This window comes from Garra rufa, chromosome 12 (assembly GCF_049309525.1).
Source record: "Garra rufa chromosome 12, GarRuf1.0, whole genome shotgun sequence".
Taxonomy (NCBI): Eukaryota; Metazoa; Chordata; class Actinopteri; order Cypriniformes; family Cyprinidae; genus Garra; species Garra rufa.
This window is the reverse complement of record NC_133372.1, coordinates 34,276,077-34,291,563: the sequence shown is the minus strand read 5'-3', so window position 1 is coordinate 34,291,563 and position 15,487 is coordinate 34,276,077. Positions and strand designations below refer to the sequence as shown.

Below are 15,487 nucleotides of genomic sequence, written 5' to 3'. Positions count from 1 at the left end.
CACAGGATGATTGCAGACCAAAAGACCTGTCAATATTGCTTTAAAAGCAGCAGGAAATTGGCTCATCTGCTCTAAAGAGAGGAAGTGAGCCAATGAAAAACTGTACAAGGCTGTCAGGAACAGAGCACGGAGAGGGCACTGGAAATGATTTACAATGTTTCCACACCTGAGCGTATTCTCAATCGCAGGATTCCAATAATATTGATATTTAATACTAGAGACAGACATATACAGTATTTGAAGTGGACTAGAGAAAGACAGGCAGGTTTGTGGTTGAATGGTATTAATTTCATCACATAATCCAAGACAAAGTCCAAAAATCCATTCAGTGTTTTGTAGCTCAATGAAATGCATACTTGTTATCAAGACCACATTTAGATGTACACCTAATGGATTCTAAGTATAACAAAAAGAATATTGAAAAGACAGCACATTGCAAGCATCTTGACTACGAAACAAGATTATTTAAAAAAGAAAGAAATTCTTAAATTAAACTCTTCTGACTGAACTTGCCCTGAATATTAAATACTGTCATATGATGAATGACTGTCTATGCTGACAGATCTTTCCCACAAAATCTCTCCACATTAAAATTAATTAGCAAACACACGATTTCAAAGTGCATGCATTTACACAATGCTTTGCTTGAGAACTCTATGCAGTTTCAAAGTCAGGCCAGAGTAAATGTTTGTCAAGCTGCTTTTTCCTGATGCTCATGTCAGGACTGGATCTTGTTAAATAATTTTGCTTAGAAATCATTTAGTGCGCAATGATGCCATGTTCTATGCCATGCTGTATTCAGCTAAAAGACACTGGAAGACAAGCGCAGCAATTTAGTATCATCTCATGCTTTATGCTTAAAGATATAGTTCCTCCAAAATGAAAATTCTGTCATAATACTTACCCTCACTTCATTTTAAAACATTAAAATAATACATACAACAAATACACTGAGAAATTTCAAACTCTTTTTTTTTTTTTTGCCCATACAAATCAATCGTTTGTAATGAAATGAGGGAGCATAGACAGAATTTTCAATTTGAGTTAAGTATCGACCACCTAAAATTATTCCAAATACATGGGTGGAAATGGTTTGCTTTCAAACAAAAGTACCTGCTGACTGACACTTCACTGATTGTGGGGCTTGATGATCTTGATGGAAGCTCAATTACCCCGTCCATCTCTTCACTCTTTACTTTCAGCGCTGCAGGAACGAGAGGCTGGGGAGTGTTCTGAATGCTGTTTGGTGCACCTGTTACATTAAAAGACATGGAAGAAAAAAAAAATAGTGTTATGAATACACTGCAAGTCAAAATTAAGTGAGTTTTTGCTTAGAACAAGCAAAATAATCTGCCAACGGGGTAATCTAATAAATCTTATTTTAAACAGAAAACATTATTTTTCTTACCCCATTGGCAGATTATTTTGCTTGTTTCAATTTCGACTTGTTTTTTTCTAAAACAAAACAAATTTTACTCATCTAGAAAATCCTTCTTGATTTGAGAATTTTTAGATATTTTGGCTGGAAACAAGACAAAAAAATCTAAGTAAGAAAAGCATTTTTTGCAGTGAACTAGAATACAATCTTGTGGAAAAACCTTGTGAAAATAAGACCCACTGATATTGGTTATTGGGACCATAAGAGTTTTTTTTTTGCTAATATTGTCTTGTATATTTTACTGTGAATTTATTGAGAAACACTATGTTGAAAGACGTACTGTTTTTGTATTGATCACCACACCGCCAAAATCTCTATTTACACATAGCCACTACTACAGATCTGACAATTCCAAAATCAATTGCAACTAAACCAATTGTGACGGCACTGACTGCCAACCAATCCAGAGAGCCAAGTTGAATATTTTTACACTGCAACTGCTTATTGACTCTGAAGTCCACATATAGAGCCATTAATGCTTTGTTGATAACAGCATGAGACCGCTGCCTTATCATCAGAGCAGGTGATGGGGTCTGCAGGCACTTGTTTACTGCAATTGTCAAGGTGCCGCACAAAAGTACTTAAGTTTCAAACATGAAATGTGTGAATGTGTGAATGAAATGTGCTGTATATAGTAAGACTGTCACTACAGTGGTGGTAGATTTGTAATGTTTATAAAGTTTCTTTAATTCTGCTTACATTTCCTCAACCTTCAAATCATAAAACTTGACAAAGAGAGTCTAAACAAAAATGACACAAACGTGGCATATTTTCAAATGGTCTAAGACTAAACCTCTTTGATGAAAAACTATGTGAACTTTTGCTTGCTTTTGAACCTTCAGAAAAGCAATAATGCAACTAAATGTAACTCTGAATTAGTCCTGAATGTCAGATTGGAAAAATGTTGGTCCGTTTCTCTCTACATCACTGCTTCATCTCAATGATATTGGCTTCCTTAACACAAGGTCCACAGACTGACGTCTTGACATTCTCCTGTAAAACTTTTTGGTACAATGCAAAATTTATAGTTCTGTCAACAATGGCAAGTCATTCTGATTCAAAAGCTGCAACGCAGCCCGTAATAATTACACTGTCACCACCGTGATTCACAGTTGAGATAAAATTCCTTATTGAATCCAATTTTTTCTTTGCCAAATGTAACACTTCTCATTTTAACCAAAAAGGTCTGTTCGCAGTGCACAAATCATTAAGCCAACAGTCTTCTGGCGCATCCACAGAGTCTTCGGAAATCTTTAGACGGGCAGCACTGTCTTCTTGGAGAGCAGTGGCTTTCTTTTTGTTATCCTGCCATGCACACCATTCTGTGTGTTTCCTTGATGGACTTACGTCTTTCTAAATTTGCACCTGATCATTTTAACACCCTACTAGGATTACTTTAAATGAACTCCAGGTTCACATACTCCCACCAAAGATAATGACTTTTGGATTATTTGGTAAATAAATATATGACAAAAAAATATTTTCAAATTACTCGTACAGAAAAAGAGTTCACAACCTTTCTAGTACTACTGCAGTAGCAACCATTTCCAACACAATGTCAACATGAATGTAATTAATTATAAAGACACTTGGAGATTACAGTACATTTCACAACCTAATTAAATATCAACTATGCAAATTTGTGATTATACACAATTATATTAAGCAGTTAACTACAAAACAAGCTAAAATGACCTATACAACCTGCCTAATTTAACAAACTGAAAGTCAGTTAAAATGTCAAGTAGAACTGGGCAATATTAGCCTGGCTAACGCCAAACCATGTCATGACAACGTCATGATTCGTGGTCTGGGAACCACATGCTCATTTTCTCGTATTTGAGGCGTGGTTTACGAATGCCCAGAGCCATTTATTGAGCGCTACGAATGTCTATCAAATGCGCCTGTGCGTAGCTCATAGCCAATCGTTTCAATTATACCGGATGACGTATGTACCTGGTCCTCCATTAGGGCGATTAATGGCGAGATGACCATAACAACTGGGGTCTCGCTAAGCCCCATTGCCTAACACCGTATCTACACCGGACACGAGCGGCGCGACGCGACACAGCAAATCCCTGACAGTAATCTGCTGCCGCGTTCTATTTATGACGCGCTCACACAAAGTTTAAATGATTTGCAACTGTCACTTTGTCGCGTCCAGTGTAGACAGACTTTAGCTGTTGCGGCGCGGTGTAGACAAGGTGTTAGCCACTAACGGGGCTAGTTGATATATGAGGCTTTTGCCAAAGCCTGTTGGTAGCAGGGCAAAAACATCCTTCTTGGTTATGAAATGGTTTAATGCTCTTTTTTCAAAATAAGCTTGCGTTCTAAACTACTTAGAACACTATCCAAGGCTTCATCAAAAGATAACTTAGCGTCTGCTGCCATGCTGGATCCATAGTTATAACCGAACTGCTTCGGTGAGTCGCATAGAATCGTCTTGCTGCTCCTTCCCCGTTCTGTGATTGGTTCCCTATCTGAGATGAAAATTTGGTCTATGGTCTCCAGGCTGCCTAGCAGCGTGAATAAAATCGCACTGCGCGCAAGGCAGCGTGGGAAATCCCAGGCTAGGGCAATATGGCAAAAAATTTAAATCTTAATTCTTTTCAGAACATTTGACCGATTCCCAATTTTTTTTTACAGTTTTTAACTAGTCAACTTGAAAAATGTAACTACAACATGATTCAAGTAATGTTGTTAAAGAATATTCTATTCTAAGTGCACCACACATTAAGTTGTCAACATAACGTAAATGTTAAATAAATCCTTTGGTAAATATCTTTGAGAAAAGATGCATGAACTACAACAACATCTTGTACAAACTTTTCTTATGTTAAGAAATACAAAGAAAATGCTCAAAAGTCAATGTAATTCAAATTCAAAATGACCGAATGTATAACACCAGTTGACTATTATTAACTATAAATGTTCTTTAAAAAAACGAAGAACTGCAGCTTTCAAAACAATATTTTTTTCATACTCATCCCCTTGTCATCCTCTTTTTTTCTTCAGTTTAAAGAATTTGTGTTTTTGTGAGGAAAACATTTCAGGATTTTTCTCCATATAGTGGACTTCTAGGGTGCCCCGAGTTTGAACTTCCAAAATGCAGTTTAAATACAGCTTCAAATGATCCCAAATCCGGTTGTAAATGATTCCAGCTGAGGAAGAAGGGTCTTATCTTGCAAAACGATCAGTTATTATTTTTCAATTACAATTTATATACTTTTTAACCTTAAGTGCTCGTCTGGTCTCGCTCTGCCTGAACTCGTTTTTTCCAGTTCAAAACAGTTAGGGTATGTCGAAAAACTCCCATCTTATTTTCTCCCTCAACTTTAAAAATCATTTCAAGATCATCATATATCGCTGCAGAAGTACTGACCCATTGTTTGCAAAGTGAACATGCAAAGAAGATAAAACACCCTTAGCAATAAAGGGAAACACAGCAATGTAGGATGATTTTGAAGTTGAGGGATTCTAGAAATGAGTTTAGGCAGAGCAAGACAAGACAAGCGTTTGAGGTTAAAAAGTATATAAATTGTAAAGATAAGACCCTTCTTTCTCAGCTGAAATCATTTTCAACAGCATTTGGGATCATTTGAAGCCACAATTAAACTGCATTTTGGAAGTTCAAACTTGGGGCACTATAGAAGTCTACAATATGGAAAACAATTCAGAAATTTTCCTCAAACCATTTCTTTATGACTAAAGAAAGAAAGGCATAAACATCTTGAACTTCTCCTTTAATCATGTGCGCTGACATGTGGTTGGATCATTCTTTTCTCTTTACTGTTATCATTGGCATATTGTAAAAGTGTCTCATTCTAATGTTTTGTAATATTTTTATAAAAAAAAAGAAAAAAAAAGAAACACAATTCCTCGATTTCTTAAAAATAAAATCGCGGAAAAACATTAAGGTCGAATAAAACGATAAAATCGACAAGCAATTCAAAATAACCAATACCAACACGGATATATAGGGAAATATGTCATATCTGTAAATGCAATCTGTAGAAAAACTAAAGACAATCGAACCTTTGGACTCGGTTTCCTCTGTAGACTTCTCTTCTTGCTTGATCTGTGCTCTCTTTGACGTCTCCAGACGACCTTTGACCTGGGCAATCAAACGGGAAAATTCGCTACTGTGTTGCTTCCCTAAAAATAAAAAAATAAAAAGGCAAGTAAAATGTTTAGTACTAATTTCAACTATTAAAAAATTAAAAAATACATACTGAATCTTGAAAAATGGGCATTTTATCCACCTTATTTTTGCTGGAAGAGCAGATGGGGCCATTTGTACATTTTAAGGGTTCGACTTCCAGTTTCATCCACATCCAGCTAGTTTTAGCTATACAAAACAGCTTGCTTTGCTGCTTGATATTGCAAATTGGTGTGTATTATAATATTATTTTAATGTGTTATCTTAATTATGGGCACACTGCTTAGTAGTACAAACAGTTTTACTGTTTATTGCAATGTTGTTATTCTTGTCATTATTTCTCTAAAGCAGCTAATGAACCGGTACACTCGCCCATAGGCTTACTTCAGAGTTAAAGAATAAGGTGGATAGCAAACCTGAATGCCTCAAGGAAAGTTTCAGGAGGCGGAGCATATTATTAGATTTTGATAAAAGCTTAATTAGAATAGTTTTTTCCCCCTTTTGCAATAATATGCACTGATTAATCATAAACGTGCACTGTTAAGTAAATAGAGTCAATTATGATTTCACAATAACTTTTTCATGATGACTTAGTATTTAACCTTTTTCACCTGGAATATTCCTTTGAAAAATTCCTAAAATTGCATTATACAACAGTCATGCCTGGATAATGAATTACATAATGTCAAAATAAATTAATAAAAATATAAAAACAAAGCCATAAAAGGAAAATCTGAATGTATCATGCACTGAAAATGATAGCGGATTATATTTCAATCTTAGCTTTCTCTTCAAACAGAGAATGAATCCTGCACTGGAAAATAACAGCGACTATGAAAGCACTGGCGTAACAAGGCAGACCATGATAAATGTAGTGGCGAAAACCAACAAAAGCAAACGAAAGGTCATACAGCCTGCTTTTAAAATCACATCAGCCAAAGGCCTAAGAAGAGATCAGCTGAAATGATGATGACTGAAGAACTCGAGAAGAAAAACCACAGAGATATCCAGCACAGCTCACTATCACACAAGAACACTGCTTTTAAATGTCTGCAGACCTTGACATGCATCTGTGTCTGCTTGCGATACAGCATATGAATCCTATTTCTATTCCCTGGTATAACTGAATAGGCCTAAGGGTTAAATAGGACATTTTTGCATTTTATTCATGGAACACTATATTGCCAAAAGTATTGAGACACCCCCTTCTAATGAACAGGTTTGACTATTTTAGTCATTTCCATGAGTACAAATCTTATGATATTCTAGAGAACTGTGTACTTCTAATTTTATAGTAACAGTCTGGACACAACCCTTTTCTATTCTAATATGACAATGCCCCTGTGCATAAGGCAAGGTTCAAAAGGAAATGATTGACTGGTCTGTATAAAGCGAAGTCTTAAAGGAGTAGTTCACTTTCAGAACAAAAATTTACAGATAATGTACTCACCCCCTTGTCATCCAAGATGTTTATGTCTTTCTTTCTTTAGTCGTCAGGAAATTATGTTTTTTGAGTAAAACATTTCAGGATTTCTCTCCATATAATGGACTTCTATGGTGCCCCCGAGTTTAAACTTCCAAAATGCAGCTTCAAAGGGCTCTAAACGATCACAGCCGAGGAAAGAAGGGTCTTATCTAGCAAAATGATGGGTTATTTATACACTTTTTAAACTCAAATGCTTGTCTTGCCAAGCTAGACAAGACGAGCATTTGAGTTTAAAAAAAGTATATAAATTGTAAGTGTTTTTAGAAAATAACCGATCGTTTCGCTAGATAAGACCCTTCTTCCTCGGCTGGGATCATTTAAAGCCCATTTTGGAAGTTCAAACTCGGGGGCACCATAGAAGTCTATTATATGGAAAGAAATCCTGAAATGTTTTCCTCAAAAAAACAAAATTTCTTTACGACTGAAGAAAGAAAGGTATGAACATGACAAGGGGGCGAGTACATTATCTGTAATGTTTTTGTTCTGAAAGTGAACTACTCCTTTAATCCCGGCTGAACACCTCTGGTGTGACTTTAAATGCAGACATTGAGCCAAAAACTCATCACCAAACACCAATGACTTGTACATACACTACATGGGACAAAAGTATTGGGACACCCCCTTCTTTAGAACAGAAAAGGGCACTTTGGTGATAAGTTTTTAGCTCAAGTTCTGCATTTGAAGTCACGCCAGGTGTTCAGCTGGAATTATGACTTGGCTTTTTGCGGACCAGTCAAGTTCTTCCACACTGACTGAATCAATCTTTTCTTGTCATGTTAGAATAGAAAAGGCTCCTATCCAAACTGTTGCTATAAAATTAGAAGCACACAATTCCCTAGAATATCATTATATGCTTAAACATTAAGATTTGTACTCATGGAAGTGACTAAAATAGTCAAACCTGTTCATTAGAAGGGGGTGTCCCAATACTTTTGGCAATATAGTGTATATGGTTCCCATTTGTAAAATCAAGTGAAGGCTGAATAGCATATATATATATATATAGAAAAGAAAAAAAATCCTATCAAGTCATCTTTGTTTTAACCTAGTAAGTAGTTACACCAAGAATTGAATGAAAGTAATGATTACAAGAAACATTCATCTTTTGTATTTTCGCATACAGCAAATTTGTCCAGCAGGGGCCGGTAAGCCTTAAGGCTTCATTTTTAGACATTAAAAAGGCACACTGAGCAACATTACTCATATAGTGTTATCTTAACTCAACCACACTGTTGTTACTCACTGAAAACACTAGAACACGTGGCTTCTAATCTCAGTTGTACATGGTGTGCATTAGTCATGGGCTTTGTGGCAAGGTAGCCTGATCTCATACTTCATACTACAACAGCTGAAAGGCCATTTTGGCCTATTTAGCCTCATTTTTCACAAACCACTGCTGGCTAATCACAGAAATGCTAAATGGGGAACTTTATCTAAGGAATGATGACTTGTTGACTATAGTCAACTGTTGGAGCAATTACTGCCTTTTTATGTGGGCAAAGCTACAGAAAAAAACTCTATAGGAAAATCGTAAATTTTCTATAGGAAAAAATGGTAAATTAGTCTTAGGGTTCAAGTTAGTGGGGAAAAACCTTCAAGTGAACCATTTTAAGAACCAGAATCATTAAGTGGGATGTTAAACAGAACTTTGCCGTCTTGTAGAAATCATGTTTCAAATTGTTTGAGTATCCTGTATTTTTTTATATATTAGATGCACATGTACAGTTTAGTACGCTGTACCATGCTGTGATGATTAACTTCTGTTTTACTCTTGCACTGCAATTTCCTTCGAGGAACTAACACAAGTATCTATCCATCTAAACTGCAGATCTCAATAAAAACAGTTTTAAGCTAACCCAAGCCATGCCACCCACCAGCTGTATCTGATCTTCGGCTCTTCTTGCACAAGTCATTCTCACGCTGAAGACACTTAGTAAACAACAAAATCAGACCCATCTTCCAGAGCCAGAGCCATTATTACTTGTGAAAACAGTATTTTTTAATTTTAGGATAACTAAAAACCCCTAAAGTAATGATTTATGGATAGATAACACAGCTTATACTTTCATAACGCTACAATGCTTTCGACCAGAAAAACATGGACGATAGGGAATGCTAACAGATAGCTTTTTCCTGATAATTTAGATCCCCAGGGATGCAACAAACTAATTTTTGATTTTTTTTTCCCCACAACATATCTTGCATTTAACGATTTTTCCTATTTGGTTACAGTCTACATTAAAATATGAACATGTTGTGACAGAACAAAAACAACATTACAGGAATACTGAAACTATTACTAAGAAGTGGGTGGCGAAGTGTTACAAGACTTCAGTGTCTAAACTTTCCTTTCTTTCTCAAGTCATATTGCGTCACACTCAGGACACTTGGGATAGAAATCTGAGGCTTCAGTTATTTACTCTGGAGAAAAACAGGATCAAATCTGATAATGGCCAGTTACCCGACAGACTCTTGAGTTTAGCATCATTGTGTATCTACACGGAGTACACGCATAACAAATAATAATAAATAAAAAAAAAAGACTACAAATGTAATGACTTGCAGAACAGACAACTATAAACAATATTATAGTTATTATTGTGTACAAACTAAACTAAGCCTCTGATACAAAATCATTCAACAAAATAAACATCTCTACGCAACACGTATCTGCCAAAAATCACAAATGCATGTAGAAGAAAACAGATCACTGCTCTGTTCATTTTCAGTTTTCGTTTCTGACAGACATGGTTGGGTTAAATGGGTAAATTAAAGGTAAAAATGCTATAAATACACACATTCAAGAGAAGAAAAAAAAATCCTGCAGGTCCCTGTACACATACATATAGAAGCCCATTTCCGCCACTGAATTAAAAAAAAAAAAAATTTCTCTGAATTCCGTGATACAAACTTGTAATTCTGTCTTCTTTTTTTTCTCAGAATTGTGAGATAAAAAGTCCCAATTGTGAGTTAAGACAGAATTGCATGATATAAACTCAATTGCAAGTTATAAAGTCTAAAGCAAGAATTGCGAGACATAAACTCAATTCTGAGAAATTAAGTCATAATTGTGTGATATAATTGATATGCAATTGCGAGTTAAGTCAGAATTGCGTGATATGCACCCGCAATTCTATGAACATATCAGTCTTTTTTCTCCTCAATTCTCGCAATTACCTTTTTTACTTTTTTATTCAGCGGAAACGGCCTTCCATACATACAGATCCTAGGGCAAAGGAAATAAAAAAATTCTCAATAATTGAAATAAAGTTTCCCTAGTTCTATGCTAAAGACAACAAAGAATGAAAATAAATGCAGGAAAACAGACAAAACTATCCTATGAAATTCATTTTTTTACCCCCCAAATTTTGTTATTTTTTTACTTTTTTTTTGCCTGGATTCCTTTTTTAATGGTCATATTAAATGTTATCAATCAAAAAGCATGCCTAATTAATTAAAATCCTGAAATATACATAATTTAACATCAATTTATTCAAAGTTGAACGAAAAAAAATTACACTTTTAGGACCCTATGAAATGTTTGATTTTTTTCTCACGTTTTGTTTTATAGTTACCAAATTTTAATGTTTAAGCATGTCTAGTTTGAATGTAGAAAAACAACTTAATTTATTAAAATGTATTTCTACAACAGCCCTATGAAAGTTTCCCCCCCCCCCCAGAAATTCTGTTGTGCATTTTAAATTTTCTGGCATTAAACTTTTAATTTATCTTTTAATCAAATGAAAGGTAAACAAAGTTTATTTTTTGGTTTACTATTAAAATTAAAACACTGAAGAAATACAGTGTGATTATTCTTTGAAAAAGGTTGTAATAACTTTAGTAATGTATAGTAATATATTTATATTAATATATACAAGTATATACAAATTAAATAAATATATATTTTCGACAATTTCTGAAATTTCATTTAAATAAAAAATAAAAAAAGTTCGGTTTACTAGTTTGTGCACTGTCAAAAGTTTTCACCAGATTCAACTTAAAAACCTATGTTCAGCAGCTGCCTCAAGATTTTAAGTTACATCAACTTTACATCAAGTCATATTAACTTATTACAATAAAAATGAGTTGATATAACTTGTGAGTTTAAATGACTTAAGTTGACTTAACTTAAAATCTTAAGGCAGCTGCTAAACTTATGTTTTTAATTTGAAACTGGTGAAAACTTTTTACAGTGTGTGTATAAGATATGACGATAGTTTTATTTAAATGAAGCGTTGTTGTTCATGTATTTATGTTGTCATTTGGTGAGGTTGTGTAATCACTGAATAAAGTGAAATAAGCGAAAGGAGTTCATAATTTATACCAAAATTATTTCTAAACAAACTGAGCCAGATACTGAATTTCTATTAACCAAATGATTAACAACCTTTTCAAACAGCCACAAAAGAAAAAAAACAAACAAATAAATGACCAAATAAATTAAACTGGTCATTAAACAAATATTTTCAATAATATTCTGTTAACAGAATTGCGCTATGACCTAACAGTGACACTTTTGTATCATTATTTAATATTAACCTGTTGTATAGAAAAGCTCAATTTCTGGGGTGCGTCTTATTCGCCCCGTGTCATTTGCCCATTCATTGGACACTCCATGAAGCTGGTGAATCATCAAGCTCTTTTGATGATTAATCAAGAGTTTATCTCGGCATGCCGCTATTTATAGATCCCCTCCGTGCTGCGCATCAATATTTCAACATCCCGTCTCCGACATCAGTCTGGCTGCACTAATCGCACAGTGCCTTTCATCTTTAGCTGCTAGGTCAATTTTACATGACAAATACGGACCACGTTTTCTCACTTGGCGAAAATTACACCAATCCACCTTAAATGGCTTTGTTTCTAACGTTGGCCTCTGGGAGGAGGTTGTTAGGGTAAGTGGGTTTTATTATAGCAGAGACGCCACTAGGGCTAGCAGCTGTAACCTTTTCATTTCAAATAGAAAAATGGTTTGAGCACAAGGGACAAAACCTTAGAGTTGAAGTTAACAGCGCACAACATTTGGCCCTGCAAGGATAAACATCCATAAAGTTTACTTTGTGAACGTCTTAAATAGTTCCAAAATTTAATTTTATTCCATTAAAACACCACAAAACACAAACTGACTTACAATCTTGTTTATTTGCGCCGTCGGCTGATTCCCCCAAAGATGACATAAGAATAAGCCCTCTCTGCAGTCCATCAAACAGTGGATAGCATCTTTAAAGCTTGGAGCCCATTGTCTGATTTTTTGGTCTAAGCGTTCTGAGCCGGGTCACTAAGGCAGATTTGAACATTTAATGAGGTTGGATCGATCTTGAGACCCTGTTGGTATTGTCGTATTGATCACCACCTTCCCCTCCAACCCCTTGAGGGATCTTTCTCTCTTCCTCTCTCCTTCGCTCCCTCACACACACACACACGCTCTTGGCTGCTTAGTGAACTTGGAGTCACAAAAGGCAAAGGTTTCTGGAAAACATTTTGGCTGAGAACTACCGAACGTAACCGAGGAGAGATTATGCATATCGAAATCGTCAGGAGAGAAACTTCAAAACGAAAGCACGCAGCTCCACTCAAGGCGTAGCTGAATCTGTATTCAGTTTAGAAATCTCTGCACCACAGTTCTGCATAGAGTCCGAACCGCACCTGAACAAGAAGATCTGATATATGAGGTGGAAAAGGAAATTGCAAATGCCCTTGCAGAGCCCACCGATGATACATGGGCATTACATTAAAGCAGCAAATCAAAAAAAGCATTTTGGATGATTACTATCATAGCTGTACCTTTAATCTGACAGGCATTTTCTGCTCAGAAACTCGCTGCAGCATAGATGTACTTTAACAATATTTCTCACTAAAAACTAGTTACAGCAACATGTTGAGACATTAACAGCAGGATTTTCTTTCAGTCCTGACTTTCCACATCATTTTAAAGACTGAAAAAAGGACAATCAACCGTTATGTAAGTCATATGAGTGATTCAAATGCAAATGTTTTGCATAAAACCTCCCCTCACAAATTTGCCACTTTTTCCCCCAGACCAAAATAACTCATAATTGTAAACGGCTGTTGATAGAATCCAGAGGCGCTGAAGATGAATGCAAAGACGAGAAAGCAACTGTAGCAGGCAGAGCAAACTCACTGTTCACGATGTGCGAAATATTAAATATTAAAAAAGCAGAAAAATTTGACCACGGCCCAAGCCACACCCAACACTTTAAAATATATATATTTTATTCAATTAAGAGATATATCTTATATTCTAATATAACATGCTATTGTCCTGTAAAAAATAAAGAGCAGGATTAAATAATCATGAAAACAATATAATATATTATAATAAAGTATTAACAGAATTGTTATTATTATTATTATTATTATTATTATTATTATTAAAGTGCCTGCCAAAAGTTTGGAAACATAAAAAAAAACCTGCAACATTGTGAAATACTATTACAAATTTTTTTTAAAAAGTTTTAATTTTAATATATCATAAAATGTAATGTTATTCCTGTGATGCAATGAAATGGTGATACACTTTATTTTTCAGGATTTTTTGATAAATAATTTTAATGAACAGCATTTATTTGCATATCAAACATTTTCATTCAATTTGTTAATGCATTTGTTAAATAAAAATCATTTTAAATGTCTTCACTCCACACTTTATCACTTTCATGCTTGATGAATAAAATTATTAATTTCTCTTTTTTTAAATCTTATACAAATGTTTGGATTGTATTTAAAATTGCTAATAATCAGAAATATTTCATGAGCAGCAAATCAGCATACTAGGATGATTTCTGAAGGATTATGTGACACTAAAACTTTTCTTTGTAAACAACAAACATGACGTTTTAGAAAACAATCTTTTTGCAGTTTATTTAGTTAATTGCTTAAGGCCATTAGCGCAATTTCAATCATGCAATAATAGGTATTTTCTTTTCATCTTACCTTCATATAATGCATATTAATGTAGTATTTAAAAGTGCAGTGGAAAACGCTGTATTGCCGCTGTTCCATAAGCGCCACCTGCTGTCAGAGAATGAATTTACGTTCTCATTCAGCATGTCTGCTGCTGTTTTTTTTCTTGTGCAGTTAAGTTTTATGAAGCATAATTTCACAAAGCAAAGGTAAGATTATTCTGTTTTTGCTTTACATTTTAAAATTATACAATATAATTGACATTAAAAACTGCTCGTTCTACACGCAATGGTTCTTCAATTCTTCAATGTTTCTTGCATTCTGTTTCATATACAAAGGCAGTCAGGCCATAATCCTAAAAAAACATTTGCTGTTGTATCTTTACCTAATAATTTACAAAAATATTCACAGATTACATATGCCCATTCAGCCTTGAGGTAAAGTGATAGTAATGTTATTCAGTACATAAATCAAACAGACATTTTTATTTTATAATGCACAGGACAAACAGGAGAACTAAGATGACCCTGTTGTGACATATCTCAAAACATCACTTTCCAACAGTGCAAGGACAGCACGTCCTCTAAACTGACAAGAGCAAGAATCTCATTCTATATTCAGTGTCAGTTTTTATAAAGCCAGGACTTACGGTACATTGAGTGTAACTCCTCAATTTCTTCAGCTGTCTGATTCTTCGTAGTGACGATCACCTGTCAGAAATAAAACATTATAAACAAAATAATAAATCTAAAAGATGTAGTTGTTTCAACATGAATGTGATTTATTTTATAAATAAAAATAAAATAATAGACATACATGTAGACACAAATCTATTACATTATATGTAGATTTATATATACATTTATATTTTAGAAATGACAATCCACAGTAGCACATACAGGTTTTCGTTTACTGTCCAACTGATTCTTTAATCTCTCGTTGTTTTCGACTTCTTTGGCAATTTCTTCAGCTGTTAGCAAAAGAAAAAACAAAAACATTAATTATACAATACAACATACAAAAATACATTCTGAAGAAGACTTATAGTAATAATAAATATCCAAAACATAAACATCCCACTCCATAACATATAGAATCTACTTCTAGATTTTCTTGCAACTAACAAAGCATGCAAGAGGATGATCACTCTCATATCATTCTGTATAACATGACCATCAGATTTTACACAAATGTGTGGCATAGAAGTCAGTTTGAGTACTGTAATTTATCAATTCAATCTGCCATTGTATATGACAAAACAGAACCTCACAGGTAGTGTGTGGGGGGGGGGGGGACCCGACCACAATCTACACTCAAGTCCAGCTTTTAAACAGAAACCATGGTAACGCCAGGCGAATGAAAGAAAAATAGAGGGTTTCCTGTGCAGCCTTTGACGGCTCAATGAAAAGAGATAAATTCAGCTCTGAAAGGGTCAGTGAGAAGAGAAGCAGTAACTCAAACAAAACTTGAAGAATGAAAC

At 34.7% G+C, this 15,487-nt stretch overlaps 1 protein-coding gene across 2 annotated transcripts in view; it reads right to left on the bottom strand.

Moving 5' to 3' along the window:
* The window catches only part of rad18 (RAD18 E3 ubiquitin protein ligase), a 66,566-nt gene that overhangs the window by 15,907 nt on the left and 35,172 nt on the right, over nt 1-15,487 (bottom strand). For both annotated transcript variants that reach the window (XM_073852392.1, XM_073852393.1), the window contains exons 8-11: nt 14,907-14,977; nt 14,657-14,717; nt 5,474-5,593; nt 1,114-1,252 (exon numbers count right to left, since the gene is read on the bottom strand). In XM_073852392.1, the coding sequence (XP_073708493.1) occupies nt 1,114-1,252; nt 5,474-5,593; nt 14,657-14,717; nt 14,907-14,977 (391 nt within the window). The remainder of the gene's footprint in view (nt 1-1,113; nt 1,253-5,473; nt 5,594-14,656; nt 14,718-14,906; nt 14,978-15,487) is intronic.